Source organism: Paramormyrops kingsleyae, chromosome 10 (genome assembly GCF_048594095.1).
Source record: "Paramormyrops kingsleyae isolate MSU_618 chromosome 10, PKINGS_0.4, whole genome shotgun sequence".
Lineage (NCBI taxonomy): Eukaryota > Metazoa > Chordata > Actinopteri > Osteoglossiformes > Mormyridae > Paramormyrops > Paramormyrops kingsleyae.
The window spans coordinates 1905339-1924085 of NC_132806.1; the positions used below are offsets into that span (position 1 = coordinate 1905339).

The window sequence follows — 18747 nt, forward strand, 5'->3', positions numbered from 1 at the left end:
AGTTTGGTGGAGGAGGGATAATGGTATGTGGTTATTTTTCAGTGGTTGGGCTTGGCCCCATAATTCAAGTGAAGGGAGTTTTTAATGCTTCAGTATACCAAGTCATTTTGGACAATTCTATGCTTCCAATTTTGTGAGAACAGTTTGGGGAAGGGCCTTTTCTGTCCCAGCATGACTGTGCCTCAGTTCACAAAACAAGATCCATAAAGACATGGTGAGTTTAGTGTGGAAGAACTTGACTGGCTGCATAGAGCCCTGACCTCAACCTCATTGAATACCTTTGAGATGAACTAGAATGGCGATTACGAGCCAGGCTTTCATGTCCAACATTAGTGCTTAACCTCACAAATGCTTTTCTGGATGAATGGTCAAAAATTCCCACAGATTCACTTGTGGAAAGTCTTCCCAGAAGGGTGGCAGCTGTTATTGCGGCAAAGGGGGGACCAATTCCATTTTGATGTCTATGGATTTTGAATGGGATGTCATAAAGGTTTCTGTGGGTGTAATGGCCAGGTGTCCCAGTACTTTGTCCACTATAAGTGTTTCTGCATATCCTTTCTTGCATGCAGTGAGTGTAAGTGTTTCTTAGGGCTGGGCAATATATAGAGTTTTTAAGATATATCGATATATTTTCATGCAAGATATAGGATGAAACAATATAATTTATGTCAATATAGTTTATTCTGCTTTAAAATTATACTCATACAGCCGCCAGGTCACCTCCCTGTCTGTCTTTTGCAAATCTCCACCCTGCCCTGCCCCCTCCCTGTCCGAACACAACCCGTCCCTCCCCCTCTCTCACAAGTCCTACATGTAGCGACAACATGGGGACAGACACAGGCACGAGGCGAGCTAGCAAACAGGAGCTGGTTGGTAGAATAATATATGCTGGTAGTTTATTTTTGAACCGTTTTTTCATACATGTACAGCTGTCTGCTAATAAAAGTGCCTGTGTGATGTTGGGGACATTCGGATTTGACTTGGAACTGTCTTTTTGTAATTACTTCATGGGAAAAACATCAAGATATACGTATATCGTATATCGCCGTTGAGCTAAACAATATCGAGGTATGATGATTGGTACATAACACCCAGCCCTAGTCTGTGTGTGGTCCTTAAACAGAGCAATGGTACCACCACATAAGAGCAGGGATATCTGGTGCTACTCCTGTGTAAACTATTATCATGGAATAAGAAGTATCGAGGTCCTCCTGTAAGTATCCATCTGTCCCATTTTGATCTTGCTTGCCGTGTAGTGACAGCTAGCCTGTGCTGTAGTGTGAGAGGCAGTGAAAGTGTCCCATGTTGTTCTCCATGAGGGTGTGTGTGTCCCTCTGATGTGAAGCAGATGTGTGTGTCTGTCTTCACTGAGGCTTTTGTGGTTATTTTAGTTGTATGATTTTGGTATCTGTATGGTGTTTGCATTGGTGGTAATCTAGATGGATATTTCTGAAATAGTAAGACCTTAGGTGTCTGTAAAGATAAAACTTTTCTTGGTATCATCATCTATTTTAGAAACCGATAATGTGAGTTTTTTGCTGGTTTTATTTATATATTCAATTTCATAAAAAATGGGAGAAAATGGAAAGTCAATGGGAAATGTGAATGCTTGTGGCTTGTACCGTTTGTGTGATCAGCCCAGTGCTAAGGTCACCCTGAGCTGTCTTCCTCATTGTGCCAGCCTCACACACCGTTCGTCTACATGATCTTTCACTTCATGCTCCATGCAGAGCTGTTGCAGTCTGCTGAGATTAGTTACAACAGAAAAAGGAAGATGAGAGGGCCTGTTTTGTTCTGTTTTGTTTCATAATGACAATAAGAGGAAATGAGCAGAAATGAGTTTATAACCCCTGGGACATGTAGTTCTGAGCACAAAACAGAGGCTTTTCTGTGGACACCACACAGACAAATGTTTACTGTCTGATTACAGGCCAAAGTCTTTCTATACTGCAACCTCCACCCCCCACTTATACTGTCTCAAATTTCAATAGCTTAAATTTGAAAGGCAGTCTTTAATTGTCCAAGTATCATGTTTATGTACATTTTTTTAAGTGTGGGGCTGTTTGCATTTTATTTTAATATGATTTATTTGGCAGACATTTTTATGTAAATTGTGCTTCAGTTTGGCACAGTTGGATATCAGTTCAGCTTAAGTGGATTGATCAAGCATATTTCTTCAGGTCCCTAAGCACATGCAATGTGCTGTTTGGCTGCCTTTCATCTGGCTGCTCAAAATCTCCAAATTGCATTGAATCACTTGAAAAGCACATCCCTTATGGATACATACATGAGTTCATCATCTGAAGGTTCTAGGAGGATCTCGACCAATAATATACACTCATCTTATACATATCTGTATTATTACAAGCAAATAAAAATGTATTGTGGAAAAAAGCAACAAAAGAACAACAATAGCAAATTATGGTACCAATGATTACCCTGTTCTACTGAATTTCCTATGCTTTGCTAAAGAATAATTTCAGCAGATGTTGTCTTAATGTTTTGGATATAAAGCAGTAAGTTGAGCTGCCTGTGTCCCGACTCCTTTGGAGATGATCCCAGCGACATGATGAACAGAGAGTCTATCGGGCGGCCTTCTGGGCCAAACCCCACGCTATCCGCGACCTCACTGCGACCTTCTGCTGCTGCTTCTTCATGCTTTGCACACTGGCTGCTGCCACAGAAGACACAGAATCCAGATGTTTTCAAAACCCCATATTTTCACTGCTGAGCCAGGACTCTGCTCCAGGGGTACTGAATTTTGATCGGGGGCGGGGGGGGGGATGTTGTTACTGCAGAAATATTTGTACCATTCAGTATTGTGCTTTCTGGAACTGCAATCCTAAAAATCTATATTTATGTAATGCATCATGACTGATAATGGTAACAAATACTGATAATGGGGCACAAATACAGTGCTACCTCGGTTCTCGAACTCACTAGAAGTCGAATTTCTTGAAAGTTGAACAAACCAGTTTGACCTAGAACTTGATCTGAATATCAGAAGTCGAACCGTGAATGCTGACCTAATATAAATTGTATGCACCAGGAAATGAATCATACTACAATGCAATTCTTACTTGAATGCCTTCTTCACAGACTGGACGATTAACCAAATAAAGCAGCGCAACATTACAGTAACTAACGATAAATAAACCACTAACTTACGTGTACTATTAGAGCATTTATGTCATTTATTTAAACTTTATTTTATCAGGTAACTTAACTGAAAACCAGTTCTCACTGCTTTACGTGATATTCGGGAGAAATAGAGCAGATTACGCATCAGAACTGCCTGGGAAGGCTGGGATACAAACGTCATGCGTGTAACTAAACTCTTCAGCCAATAAGAGCAAAGGTGTGTCGTCACGGAGGCGGTTCCAGTTTGTGCAGCCGGGTGAGAGGTCGCAATGCATCTAACCGTAATGCATTGCGTCAGGATCGATTCAGAATGCGTTGCTTTAAGCCAGCTCTGTAAGCAAGTCGAAGAGAAGAGTCCAGCTGCAGATGCCTGTAGAGTGGAGCTCCACCGGAAATACGTAACCTCCACAGGAAACACGTGGCCTTAACTCTGTGTCACAGCGAATAAACCCTAACCTTAACCTTAACCCTAACCCTAACCGGAGCTCCACTTTACGTCCTTAAAGATCACGTGTTTCCTGTGGAGGTGACATATTTCCGGTGGAGCTCCACTCTACAGGTGTCTGCAGCTAGACTCTCTTGAAGTCGAACGCACCCAATGACCGGACTGGGGAAACAAACTGAAACGCAGACTTAATACAGAGGACTAATGACAACAACCAGAAGCTGATCACATGGGGATCCCACACAAGGTTAACGAGGGGGCGTGGCACACGGAAGGAGCGAACGATCAGGGCAGGACAGGGGTAATGTTGGGATAAGATCTTTATCGTTTTGGAAGCCATTAAGAAAAAAATGCTCTTCTTGTTATATCCTGTTCATTTTGTGTTTAAATGCTAAAAAAAAAAAAAACATATTTAGGTGTAATTTTGGGGGCCCGGGAATCAATTAATTAATTAATTGGTTTTCCATTATTTCTTGTCGGAAAAATTCGATCAGAACTCAAACTTTTTAGGATTCGATCCGGAGTCCGGAACGGATTAAGTTCGAGAACCGAGGTACCACTGCACTTAGTTATTACTAAGTAATAACTGTCACGTCCTGCTCCGTACGATCCCGATGTGTGCCATGCCCCCCTCATTGCCTCGTGTTCTTCCCTGATGGATCTCACCTGTGGCTCGTTCTCCGTGGCATGTCTTGTGTATTTAGTCTTCGTTTGAGTCTGTCTTCGCCAGACTCACCATTGATGTTGTCTATCGTGCTTCCCCGGTCCCGTTACCCCAATAAATCCCCTTCGTTCCTGAAGTCCTGGCTCCGATCGTCTGCTTACCTGCACCGCTCGCCCACGATCGTGACAATAACTAATTACTACTGAAAACCTTTGTGACCTACTGAAGGAACAAGTGAAATACTAATCTCATGTTCGTTCATCATTTATGAATCATGATGCGTCTTTTATCTCAAGCAGCAACTATATTTGTTCATGATTTGTTAAAATATAGTCACTGCATCATTATTCATAAACGATGATCGATCAAGAGATCAGTATTTCACTTCTGTTATTCATTACTTGTTCCTTCAGTAGTCCCTTCAGTCGGTTACAATGGTCACAGAGGTTTGCAGAGTTAACAGATATAGTAACAAATATGGTAACAAAAATCACAAATTGGAATATTGAAGAAATGCAGGAGAACAAGAGAGTAATAAGAATTTTCTGTACTTATCAGTTGTGATCTTAATTTATAACCTTTTAGATAAATAGAAAGGGAAGAAGGTCTAAGTAATATTGTTAACAGATCTGGATCAGGTTTTTGGACATAAGCTGTAACTTGGCTGTCTGCTGTCACTCCAAGTGAAACTATTTAACAAGCAGCAGTAGGATGTCTGGCCAGGGCTCTATTAAGGCCGGCTTTGTTCAGGTTTGCTTTGAGCTCTCCATGTGTGTGACATGGCAGAGGACGTGATTTAACTAGTTGCCAACCCTGTAATTGTATTTTATCCCAGTTTAAGAACAGATACCCCGACTCCTGTATGAAAACTTTAACTGTTTTGTGGCCAAATATGGAATAGTGTTGCACGTGGGATGAGGGTGTGGGAGGCGGAGAGGAAGAAACCCAAAGCACTACCTACTGTTTGCTATTACTGGTTTATTGGTGTGTGGAAATGGATTTGGCTGACAAATCAACTTTAGGCGGGTGTATGAGCCATAGAACTGCACCGTAAAGGCAGACTGTGGAGACATTTTAATCGTTCACAATCTGATATCATCAAATCCACACCCCAATTATGATGATGTTTAGGCTGTTTTGGTCCCCCCCGCTCCCCCCCCCTCCCCGGCACTTGATGCCCTATACACATTAATGCAATCACTATTAATGCAAAGCTTTGTAATGTACAATACTTGGATGCCTATAAATGTGTAAAATAATGAAACACTTCTATGTTTACACCAAATAGTAGCACTAGCTGTGTTCATTGACGAACACAAACCATTTTCTAAAATCTGAAATGAAATACAAAAGTATATCTATCGAAAAACATTTGCTGTTCCTGAGCCATGATTGTCTGCCCTCTCCGTTTGCGCAGATGACAGGTCACGAGGCTGCGGCCCAGAGCTTCCTGACAAGCTCTCCCTGATGGAGGTCCGTCTGCGGGCACAGGAGGATGAGGTCACGCTGCTGAAGTCATCTTTGGCAGACGCTCTGCGCAAACTGCGCATCCACGAGCAGCAGACCCACCTGCTCTGGCAAGAGCTCAGTGCAGGTGTGTTGAGTGACAGCTATGGTCACAGGGCCAGCACATAACATAAAAAATGCATTATAAACCGCTAAGCACTAAGTATCTGACCATCATATTAAAACTAAATCTGCCTCAGGTTCATTTTATATGAATATACATTGATTTATTTTATTTGGTTTATTTAATTACTGTTACTGTCCTGTCCTTAAAAATTCACCTTGTAGGAGTTGGATTTGCTCTATTTCCAGATGATATGAAGATGCTGAGTAATACTAAGCCACAGGATTGGGACCACTAATCAGTTAACCAAGTGCCTTAAATATCTGAAGTGTCTATGTCTACTTTTTTCCAGTTAACCCAGCTGCTGCTGAGACCCTGGGCCAGTTCTGCCACGTCAATGTACTCTCCAGCTACAGCATAACTCCCAGACAGAGACGTCAAAGTCAGGAGCTTCTCGGAACGTTCAGGTTGTCCAGCTTTAAGGAATGATCTCACTGTCTGACTGTGTGTCTCCCGGGTGGGGGGCTCAAAAGCCAGAGCTTTGCAGAATATCTCGGCTGTTATGGAACCCTGGCTGAAAAAGAGGAGCTTCCCTTTTCTTTGCGTCACAGCAAAGAAATCTGCATCTATCTATCTATCGATCTATCTATCTATCGATCTATCTATCTATCTATATATGTATATATATAATTATATAATATACACACACACTCACACACATTTTTTCATCCCCTTTTAATTAGATGCAGATTTACTTTACTCAGGGATATACAATGGGTAAAAGTTATTCCACTTTAAAAATGAATGAACTTCTGTTGGATATATAAAGTCATCAGATACTAATTTTCAGAGATAATACTGCACATTTTAGTCCTTGGATACCTCTACCACTTCTCTACTACTATTTTAATAAATAGCCTACTTTGTAATCTAATATTTCTAATATTATAAATGTAGGTCATTTAATTTTAGTACCTTCTTCCTGTTTGGGGTGTATGTATTTTGCATGCAGAAATGAAAATTGTAATTTAATCAAAGTGCTTGTCTTAGGGGTTAAAGTCTTTTACTTATGATCTACCTTGTCTGCCCATCACAAATTGAAGAACAAAGAAGACATATCAAACATTAAGGAGATTAAAGAAAGGTCCTGTTTTCTGTGTCCTGTATGGCTGAGAAACTGCATAATTTGTCCTCTTTTGAAGAGGAATGTTAAAATGTTTTAGTTATTTTTATGTTCAGTTAATCAAACTTGAAATTTACCTACAGTAGCTGGCCTACTGATCTTAAAGCTGGAAATTTCCACACTTCTTATTTAACCAGGCAGCATAATATTGCTTCAGGCTTCCCCAGCCGTCAGCTTAATGCATTATTTGCTGTAAATGAGCAGGATTTATACAACATACAATGACAAGCTGAATTCTAAACTGAATTATGAAATTCAGGTGATTAATTTCTGCATATTTAATGTTATCTGTGTGTGTTTGTGTGTGCATTAGGGTCTTAGTAAGATAGCAGTGCAGTGTGTCAAACACATACATGAAATTCAAAACTACAATTGTTTAGTAACGAGCCAAAACCCAAAGCAATAAGCAACCTACCCCTCACCTTTTACTTGGTATATTGTCCTTCTTCTGGAAGCATAGCTGACTCTTTTTTAGTAGTGAGATAAGAGTGAAAATCCTGCAGAGGGTAACAAGAAGAACAGCAGGCAAACACAGCCTTGGGTCTCATCCTTGAGGCTTAATGTTTGCGTGGATTGGCCGTCCTTTCTCATCTTCCTTGCCAAGGTCGTGAGCCTTTTGGGAAATGAAGAATGCAGTTGGTAAATGCTGCGCATTGCAGCCTCCTGCCCTCTTGTTACACTCTTGTTCATGTTGCTTCAACCCATGTTTTGCAATTCTTGATCTTTAGTTCTGCTAATTTTTTTAGATGAGCTCCATCATGTGTTCAGAAACAAGGAACTCTAGGTGTCTGTGCTTTTTATGTAATATCCATCCATCCATTGTCCAACCCGCTTATCCTACTGGGTCGCGGGGGGTCCGGAGCCTATCCTGGAAGCAATGGGCACGAGGCAGGGAACAACCCTGGATGGGGGGCCAGCCCATCGCAGTTTATGTAATATATGTTTTTTTATTTTTTTTTAACTGTACTGCCTGTTTCCCTAAAATACAGTATGTATGACTTTTACCCTGTCCTGGAAGATGTGATTGTATTAAGATTTCATGGCAATAATAGTCCTTTTCTTAAGAATATTCCTCAGTGAAGGAGGAAACGCATAAAGACGGCAGAGTTTCAAACTGGTGCTGTGTGATTTTTTTCTCCTGTGTCTTCTCCTGACGGCACGGCTGATCAGTGCTCCTGAGGGGGACATGGATGGCTCTGGGGCCACCATCTGCCCTCAGGGCTCTCGGCCGAGGCCTGCTGCTGCAGACAGAGCCACGCAGACGGAGCCCTCCGAGAGAGTGCTGCTGGCACGCACACGGGCGGTGCAGAGCCTCTCACTGGAGGATGCCTTCAGTGACAGTGAGAGGGAGGACCAAGGTGGTGGGGATGCAGCCTGCAGCACCTGGACAGCTGTCGTGGAGGAGCCCATTCATGAGAGCTGCGTGACGGCACTCTGCCAGAACTGGCCTGAGCAGGACCTCAGCTCTGCTGATGAGTGTCTCAGTGAGCAGAGCCCCCTGTCCACAACCATGGATCTCAGTTCCCCCGCTGTGCCCAAGGACCAGACACCAAGTAACCGGGTTATTGCTGTCTCCTCTCCTGCAGACACCCAGAAGAAACTTCTGTAGGTCTTGCTCATTGGAATTTTCATTCTTGTTTTTTCCACTTGTAGTCCTGAAACCCATCCTGTACCTCCAGCCAGGCCATGCCCAAGGCATAAGTGAAGTAAGCAGCTGCATAGGGCACAGTTGCCACCAGGGGGCATCCCATATGATCAGTCTGTCAGAATGGGAAGGAAGATGTCAAACTAGGTTAATCAAATATTGCTTAGGGTCCTGATAAGGGCTGGGCAAGCCCAGAGTCCAGTCCAGTCAACCCTTATCCTTTTTAGCACCAGAATTCTCACCCCGTACTTATTTACCTCCTCTCATCTATACCCTGCAACTACAGGGTCCAGATCTCAGATATAGACAAAGGAAAACGTTCTTTATGACCTGCAATTCTTCCTGTTGAATTGTTAATCCTATATGTCTCCCACTTGATAAGATGTGTGCAGTGTGATATATGAGTTCCGGCAGTCCACCCTAAATGAACTGCAGTTTTCTGCAGTCTGTTTTGATGCACTTAAACTGCTTTTCTAAGCATAAGTATACTGCCTCAGAATAGCAAAATGGGAAGTCAAATTAACAGAACTTTTATTTGGGGGCCGCTCAGAACTTTCTTTTGGCATTTGAATGATATGATTATATTTATTTGGTATGCATTGGTTTTATCTGAGATTATGAGGCCAGCCCTCTGTATGCGTTTTTGTGTGCGAATAAGCTATTTCACACACATTGAGGTCAGCATGCAGACCTATGCTGTAATACAGCAAAGACTCTTTAATGCCCCCCCCTGGAGACATTTGGTAATGTTTTTTAACAAGATTTTACACCACCAGTGCTCTGCAGCATGGGTTCCCACATTTTTCAGCCCCCTACCCCCTAAACAACAGTGCGGGGGTTGCAAGGTGGTCCAGAGATGACAGGGGTGACTTATTCTGGCTGGCATTATCATTCCTAGTAGCTGTTAATTAAATGAAAGGTAAATGTGCATGTGATCGCACAGTTCGAGTAGCATCGACACATTGGATTTTGTGTATGTGTGTATTGATTAGGTTTATATTACATTGTGGGGACCAAATATACCCCGCAATGTGATAAAAACCTTTTATTCTCACATTGTGGGGACTATATTTCAGGTATCTGTGAATATCTGTGAATGCATTCAAAAAACTAAAAATGCCAAAAGTCTCGCATTTTCTTTAGTTACTTATGGTTATGATTAGGGCTGGGTAGGGGTTAAAGTCATCATGTCAGGATTAGAGTTCTCCTCATAGAAATAAATGGAGAGTCCCCACAAAGATATAATTACAAATGTGTCTGTGTGTGTGTGTGTGTCTGTGTGTATGTATGTGTGCACATCTTCAGTAATATTAATCTTATCATGATTGACCACCAATGAAATTATCCATTTATCATTAAGCGACTGACTTGGCACCACTGACGATCAATGGATTGGCCACACCTGAGTTATATGCTTAAATGAACATACTCTCTCTATGCAGGAAATCACAAAGCTGTACTCCATAGTGCAATTGTAGCTGTTTGCTGATTTCCTGCTACCTTTGGGGAGGAAGCAGCAGGCATCACTCTGTCATACGCCACTGCTAATCAGCTGTCTGTGCCGCGGTCAGGATGCGCCGGAATACAGAGCGGCTGGTGAAGGACGCCCCCGAGAAGCCCAGGCAGAAACTGGCCAGGAAGGTCGTGTCGTCCAACAACCTGCTGAGCCACTCCAACAGTCTAGAAGGGTGAGGGCCAAGACTGCACACCGGCTGTCTAGTTAAGGTTTTGCGCTGTTTCCCAAAAACATTTTTTTCCCAGTCTCATTTTCATCCTTTTTTTGGCAAAGCATTTTGACCTTGAAAATATGGGCAGAGCCCTGGTTATGAGTGTGAATTTTCAGGTGTCATATATGTCTCAGTGAAGTGCCCATGTGATATCTATGGGGATCTGGACCCTATCACAGCCTATAAATAACCCCCTGTCCTGCCCTGACCACACCTCTGCCTAGCACTGCATTTGTAAGGACTGCCAATGCTGGCTAAGATTGCAGTGTAGAATGATTTTAATAGATTCTTTCTATCCTAAAAGGCCTTTAAATTTACCTGGTGACGCGTGCAGAAAACGGCAGGATAGTTGTGGTCTGGGTTGTTTTCTAATGTATGGTTATATTGGGGCTTCCCAGAGCCCTGACACCCAATTGCAAAATGATTTACTAGCTCATTAAAATTTATTTGCAAATATTTTTCTCACAGTATGTGAATTGTCTGCTTCTTGAAAGTATTGCTTTAAGACTGGACTGTGACAATTACCAACAGTGTGCTAAGTTTCCTTCTAGTGAAGCACTCATTTATTTTTGACTCATTTTCAAGATTTTATCCAATCCATTAGGCAAAATCCAATTAGATTACTTCTGATCAACTGGGCCCTGATTACTGCTGGTATCACGCTTGTCTACTTTGTGCATTTCCAAACAGATGAGGATAACATAGGTACCAGCAGCTAAGGGAGAGCAGATAATGACTGACAGAGATCAAATGAAACTTCAGCACTTCAGCTCTGCTGGACTTTTTTGATTTCAGATGATGTTTAAACATGGCTTTGTGTCTCCAGCCCATTCTGTCTGTCGTCTGCTCTGTGCACTTTGCTTGATGTACTTTCCTGACTCTTGATTTACTTTGCTTTCCCCCAGCCGGAGCAAAGAGCACATTTATGGTGCAGGTAAGTGACTTTGGGGGCTTCCTGGTGTTTATGTGCGTAGGTCACCCTGAGCTCACAGCACCCTCGTCCAGATCCTGTGCTTACAGCATTAATAATGACTTAACTGGGCCTGAAGTATTAATTACAATGCACTGTTAGAGACCCAAAACCCTAATCTTACTAAGTGACATTAGTTTAGGTTCATAACATGGCCCCAGAGCAAGATGCCAGCCAGTAGTCAGAGGTCATTTTGACACCATAATTTCGGCATCAGCGCCTGGAGCCCGTCGGTGTCCTCGTCCTGCTGAGCCATGTGCACATTTAGCGGAAGTAGCCAGCGCTCAGGTGATGGAAGATGCCGGGGTCTTCTGTGAGCCGGGAGTGACACTGGATCCCTCATTCTGCATTCTCTGCAGTCTGTGTTTCACATTTTGAGCAGACTATGACACGGTGGCATGGTGAGTCAGCTCTGTTAGATGAGACTCAAATGGTGGAAGGAATGCAGAGTTTTCCGACCATTTCTGAAATGCTAGACGTGGTTGTCGGGATGAATGAAAAATGAATTAAGTATAAGTCATTATATAAGGTAGTATGTATAGCCCAGCATCGCTTTGAGTAGATCCCCTTCTCTTCCTCATCTGGGAGCTTGATCACTTACCCCTTTATCTTGGGATGTCGATTTAAATAAAAGACTCATTGGAGTCTTATTACAGTATGGAAACAACAGTTAAATACAGGTAAACAACTTCCCACTTGGCTTAAAATTTTACTATTTGCTTCTTATGAAAGAGTTTAAGAACATCAGCCTTTGGTAAGGACAAAACTGTTTAATACAGTTTGTGTTTGTTTTACAGGAACTTCAAGAAGAGGGACATACAGCCAGGGTAAGCACCACTCACTGGTGAACTATGATTTCAGGGTTCAAATCGTCCTATGAAATGCCGTGACTGTCCACAATGCAAATAGTGTGTAGTTTGATTAACTGTGGTGTTGTCTTACTGTACTTCTATTACTTTTTAAAAAATACTTACTTTAATAATTGTATCAAGCGAACAGAAGTAAAACAGAGCATCTCAAAGTTCCAAGTCTGCCTTTTGTTTAAACTGTGGCCTGGCTCTTATTGACAGGCCAATCAGTAAAAATGTTCATCCGAGGACGGCCAATCACCATGTACGTGCCATCCAACTTCCAAAACTATGAGGAGCTGCGCATGGAGCCCCCCATGGAGCGGCTGGAGCTGGACTGGGTGTATCCTTTGCCCATGCAGTGCTGACTGACCCCAGGGGCTGGGGAGCGCCTGCTTAGCACAGTGCCTGAGAGCTTTAGGGAACAGACACTAAAGAGACTGAGTGGAGCAGGCTGGCTCACGTGTCTTCCTGATTCTGATCCATATGTGTGCATTAAGGCCTGAAATCTAGCATGTCCAGCCCATTAACCTTAAATCTGCTGCAATTTGTGCATGTCATTTATACTGGTTAAAACTGCTTTATGAATGGCAGCAATCAAAATGCCTTATTTCAACATATACTGAGCGTTGGTTTAAGGATTATGGTTCAATCTTCAGCATCTGAACATAGTCACTTAGCAGAATTTACTTCTTTTGTGTACAATCTGTGCCTGAGTTATTGCTTAAATCTTGACACACTTTGCGTAGCTATGGTTACCGGGGCCGGGATTGCCGAGCCAACCTGTACATGCTGCCGTCGGGGGAGGCTGTTTACTTCACAGCATGTGTGGTGGTGCTGCACCACATCCACAGCCACCGCCAGCGACACTACTGCAGACATACCGACTGCGTGCGCTGGTCAGTACCCTGCCTGCCCCGCCCCATTGTGGTCACCATGGTAATCTGGGGGATGTGAAACCAGTAAGCGGGACTGGTCAAAGCCCATGTGGTGCCTGGGCAATTCACTGCCAGTGCTCCCTGGCACGAGACAAAGTGAAATTGGCATGCTAATCAGCCCCCCCTCAGAAGATGAATGCCTATGTCGCCTAATGGTTTGACTGACACTGCCATTGGGTATAGCTGCTTAAAGAAACAGTGGCTGAATTTTTTAGACAGCTGTAACTGGAGCTTGACTAAAGTGTTTTGTTTATATCCTTTAATTTTCTAATTTATGCTTCATTACTTCCAAATGACTCACATCAGCTGAGCAGGTACAACATATTAAGAACAAAGATCATTAAGGTCTGTGCACAATTTAGCCAAGTGAATGCGCATTTTACTGTCTTTCCTCCAGTCTGGCTATTCATCCAGACCAGGTGCGTGTGGCGTCAGGTCAGATGGCCGGAGTGGACAAGGATGGTAAAGTACGGGAACACAAAAAACTTCTCTGCGTTCGTCAGAAAATATAGTCTAATAGAAAATGTTCTATTAAAACCATCCAAGCAAACCACAAACTTGGTTAGCTCTCAACACATTTTGAGACACATCACTAACAATAGCCACATACTGTCAACAGGATAATCAGAAGTCGTCCATTTGTTCATATATAAGTGCATTTCTCTAATTTACAAATCTACACCTCAAAGTTCCAAGTCTGCCTTTTGTGGCCTGGCTCTTATTGACAGGCCAATCAGTAAAGCACCCCATTTATAATGTGTCCGTGTCTGTGAGTCTTTATGTGCTTTTCTGCATATCAGCCCCTTCTACCCTTCGTGCACATCTGGGATTCAGCCACCCTTGTCACACTGCAAGAGATCGGACTGGGCAGCTTTGAGAGGGGAGTCAGCTCTGTGGCCTTCTCACACGCAGTGAGTGCACAGCAGACATGGCACTAAGTCACATACATACAAGCCACAAGTCAGTCACAAGTCCCGAGCATCAGATTTTGAATCTCAAGTTATGTATCTTTGAATAATCCAAATCAAGTCAAGTCAGAATCCTTATTCAAGCAAGCCAAACCAAGTCAAAGAATAACAGATCCTCTTACTGATCACACTGTACTAAATGAGCACAGTCTGTTACGTGATACACTGCATAAAACAATGACACAGCCTCTTACCCATCAAACTGTACTTAATGAGCACAGTCTGTTACATGCTACACTGCATAAAAGAATGACACAGCCTCTTACCCATAACCCTGTACTAAATGAGCACAGTCTGTTACATGCTACACTGCATAAAAGAATGACACAGCCTCTTACCCATCACACTGTACTAAATGAGCACAGTCTGTTACATGCTACACTGCATAAAAGAATGACACAGCCTCTTACCCATAACCCTGTACTAAATGAGCACAGTCTGTTACATGCTACACTGCATAAAAGAATGACACAGCCTCTTACCCATCACACTGTACTAAATGAGCACAGTCTGTTACATGCTACACTACATAAAAGAATGACACAGCCTCTTACCCATAACCCTGTACTAAATGAGCACAGTCTGTTACATGCTACACTGCATAAAAGAATGACACAGCCTCTTACCCATCACACTGTACTAAATGAGCACAGTCTGTTACATGCTACACTGCATAAAAGAATGACACAGCCTCTTACCCATCACCCTGTACTAAATGAGCACAGTCTGTTATATGCCACACTGTGTAAAAGAATGACATAGCCTCTTCCCTGTCACACTGTACTAAACGAGCACTATCTGTTACATGCTACACTGCATAAAAGAATAACACAGCTTCTTACCTGTCACACTGTACTAAATGAACATTGTCTGTTACATGCTGCACTGTAAATATCCATTTGCTCCTGTCTGTCTTTCACGCCTGAAGGACGGGGGAGTGTTTCTGGCTGCCATCGATGACTCCAATGAGCACATGCTGACAGTGTGGGATTGCCTGAAGGGGACCAAGCAAACAGAGATCAAGGTGAGGCTGCATCCAGAGGCCCTGGGTGAACATTCCACACAGCACCTAGTGCTGAGCCGGGGGGGTGCATTTAGCAAACCAGCTCCAAGTACCTGTCAAAAAAGGCACCAGTCTGCTCCCATATTTGACCAAGAAGAACTAAAAGGTACCTTGTAGATATCCGCATTGAGCCCTTGTTGCCAGTTGTTCTGCATCCATCAGAGCAATTTAGACTGGGTTGTCACCGAGATAAAACAAATTTAAACCATATTTGCACAGTAGGTAGGCAAGTCATGTCATAAATCTTTTTACTATGACCCTGCACCTTTGCGCACCCTTGCTATGCTGTATGCAGCACAGATTATGGTTCATTTATCCCCGTTATGCAGCAGCAGTTGGATGCTTTGAGGAAGCAGTTTGATCAGCTTCTGCTGGATTACTGAGAACACAGGTTTAAACCTGTTAGCACACAGGGCAGTACTAGACAAGAATGGTGTCATATCCTTGGCAGCTGGTCCCATCAATCATATTGGTGATATATGCTAACAACAGTCTGTGGTATCTGAGATTGTACCCATTACAAAGGCCTAACTGTGCTTGTCCTCTGGATTTGGGGGCTGCGTTAATCTTCTGGCTCTGCAAATGTGTCCTCATGCATGCAGATGTGCCCTTATGTGTATCTAGCAATGCCTGGTGATCTCTGTGACCTCTGCTGTCTGCCTGCTTGCCAGAGCACCAATGAGGCTGTGTTTGCGGTGGAGTTCAGCCCCAGTGACAGCAGCAACATCATCACCTGTGGGAAGTCTCATGTCTACTTCTGGACCATGAGCACCGGGGGCCTGACCAAGAAACAGGGCATCTTCGGAGTGAGTGGGGGAGAGCGCAGGATCATACCGTGGTTTGGTGCTTCAACTGAATGTGAAAATGATGTTTGGGTCCAAAATGCGGCAGTAAATCAGCAAGTCATGAACAAGAATTTTTAAGCTTGAGGTTCTAGTCCAAGGAGAGACTCTGTTATCCCTATTGACTGAGATACATGGAATTGCTTCAGTAAAAATGGATGAAAATTTAATTAAATTTGGTGCAAAGTGTTTTTAAAGGAGTTTCACAAAAGCAATGAGGGACTTGATGTATATGGATTACACATCTTACAAAACAGTGAAATTCAAACCATGTTGTGTACAATGAATGAATGAATTCAGCAAATCATTCCTCCTAGTGGCCATTAGACTGTACAGCTATTTTAATCTATATCAGTCTATTGACATATCTTCAATATTTTTGTGCTTATCATCATACTCACCATCTGTTTATTACCATATCTATATGTTATTGTATATTTCTGTATATTGTACAGAAATTGTTGTACATGTGGTACTGTGTATTGTCTGTTTCTGTCTTTTGTGTGCTTGTTTACGGTGCAGTCTGTAATCGCAAACACCTTCTTTGGGGATAATGAAATTTTCTGACTCTGTTATGGTCTCTGACTGGAGTTTGGAAGGAGCTGTGGTGATATGTGTGTGTCTGCTCTCCACACAGAAGTACAAGAAGCCCAAGTTCATCCAGTGCTTTGTGTTCAGCCTGACGGGAGATGTCCTGACCGGAGACTCGGAGGGCAGCATCCTGACGTGGTGCAAATTAGCTGCTGATGTAAAAACCTTGGGAAAGGGAGCCAAAGGTAAGCATCCATTCAAGTCCCAATCACTGCTCAGCAGCAGAGCTTGATGTTGTGGTTCCTTCACTATGGCCTAGTCACTAAAGATAACAATCGTAGGACTGGAGATTGCAAACTGGGCCAGAAGATCAGCAATGGTAGCACAAGCTGGTTTATAACCAGTATGTTGCCAGTTCGTGTTCTACAAGGGGATGTGCTGTTGTGACCTTGACAGTAGTTCCCAAATTATGGCTTTTATCTTCGGTCACTTACATTTAGCCCAGACTACCTTAAATTTGACAAGTTTTCTTGCTGCCACAAAAATCCAGCGTTGTAATACAGGCCCGTGTTTTTTTTTTTAATTTCAAGTGTCACTGATGAGTAATAGGGTCAGGGGAACACAGCGAACCCCACTGTCTTGATGCTCTTGTTACTTGATGTCAGGCTCGCCGTGTCACTTCCTCCCTCACAAAGTGACATAGTCAGTGTCCCCCTCCCAAACAGAGACCTATCAGATCGTGAGACAGACGCAGGCCCATGAGGGGAGCGTGTTCACCCTGTGTGTGCTGCAGGGGGGCACCCTGCTCAGTGGGGGAGGCAAAGACAGAAGGGTTGTTTGCTGGACTGTGGACCTGGTGCCCGAGAGAGAATGTGAGGTGAGAGGTGAAGAAGAAGCCACTGCTCAGCCATGAGTATGACAGTGTTTGTGCAGGTATCATGAGTATACTGCAGCCATGAGTATGTCAGTATTTGTGCAGCTATCATGAGTATACTGCAGCCATAAGTATAACAGTGTCTGTGCAGGTATCACAAGTATATTGTAGCCATGAGTATGACAGTGTCTGTGTAGGTACCATGAGTATACTGCTGCTATGAGTATGACAGTGTTTGTGCAGCTATCATGAGTATACTGCAGTCATGAGTATGGCAGTGTCTGTGCAGGTAACACAAGTAAACTGCCAAAGTTTGTACGTGTGTGATGTATAATACTGCTAGACACTGCTAATGCATGAATGTGGTAAGCCAATCAGTAGGCCATATTTACTGTATTGTAGCTTCCTGTTCCATCCTCTTCTCTCCTCTGTCACGCCTAATGTCCCACTATGTTTCAGATCCCAGAGAAGTATGGAGCAGTCCGTACCATTGTTCATGTAGGTGGGGAAGAGCTGTTAGTTGGTACAACCCGAAATGCCATTCTTAGAGGGACTTTCTCACACGGTTTTGTGGCCATAGTTCAGGTAGCTTACTGTCAGACAGCTGCTGTCTCCTTGGTCATATCTGTCGGCTTGGCTATGTTAAGGTGTGTATGGCTTGCAGGGCCATATGGATGAGATGTGGGGACTGACTACGCACCCCAGCCAGAACATCTTCCTCACTTGTGGCCACGACAGGCAGGTGTTCTTCTGGAATGGAGAGGAGCACAGGATGGAATGGTGTGCCATGCTAGAGGTGAGGCCGCACACACAGACACACACACACACACACAGACACCTACACACACACATACACAGGCAGACACACACACAGATACACACAAACAGGGGCTAAGCTTCTGTGCCTGTGATTGGAAGGTTTCTGGTTCGAGCCCAGCCTTGGAAGAATAGTCACATCTGTGGGCCTTTTAGCAAGGTCCTTTACCCCCAGCTCCATGGGCACTGCTACAGGTGGCTGCCCTTCACTGCCAAGCTTGCGCTCACCTGTCTGTGTGTCATGGAGAGCAAAGATGGGGTAGACAACAAGAGTATTAATAAACTACAGTGGTGCCTGCGGTTCACGAACGCTGTGGTCTACGAACAACTTGGTTCGCGACCAAAAATTTCCTGAAAAAAATGCATTGGTTCGTGTACAAAATTTGGTTGACGAACAGATTCCTCAACCAAATTCCTTTTTTATACTAGTGTAGCACTGCGTGTAGAATGACCACAACAGGCAACAAATGAGCACCAAACCTAAAAACACAGACAGGAAACATAAGGTTGTCAGACGCCAAA

General features: G+C 43.3%; 1 protein-coding gene across 4 annotated transcripts in view; it reads left to right on the top strand.

Moving 5' to 3' along the window:
- Window positions 1-18747, top strand: part of LOC111858511 (echinoderm microtubule-associated protein-like 2) — a 42618-nt gene that overhangs the window by 12105 nt on the left and 11766 nt on the right. For 3 of the 4 annotated variants that reach the window (XM_072717136.1, XM_072717134.1, XM_072717135.1), the window contains exons 2-17: window positions 5668-5844; window positions 6173-6287; window positions 8174-8608; window positions 10220-10336; window positions 11281-11309; window positions 12143-12172; window positions 12416-12536; window positions 12943-13092; window positions 13529-13598; window positions 13932-14042; window positions 15028-15123; window positions 15834-15968; window positions 16642-16780; window positions 17261-17412; window positions 17869-17994; window positions 18074-18205. In XM_072717136.1, the coding sequence (XP_072573237.1) occupies window positions 5718-5844; window positions 6173-6287; window positions 8174-8608; window positions 10220-10336; window positions 11281-11309; window positions 12143-12172; window positions 12416-12536; window positions 12943-13092; window positions 13529-13598; window positions 13932-14042; window positions 15028-15123; window positions 15834-15968; window positions 16642-16780; window positions 17261-17412; window positions 17869-17994; window positions 18074-18205 (2085 nt within the window). In that variant the 5' untranslated portion in view covers window positions 5668-5717. Of the gene's footprint in view, window positions 1-1151; window positions 1214-5667; window positions 5845-6172; window positions 6288-8173; window positions 8609-10219; window positions 10337-11280; window positions 11310-12142; window positions 12173-12415; window positions 12537-12942; window positions 13093-13528; window positions 13599-13931; window positions 14043-15027; window positions 15124-15833; window positions 15969-16641; window positions 16781-17260; window positions 17413-17868; window positions 17995-18073; window positions 18206-18747 lie in introns of those variants that run through there. The other variant, XM_023840356.2, reaches the window with a different exon arrangement.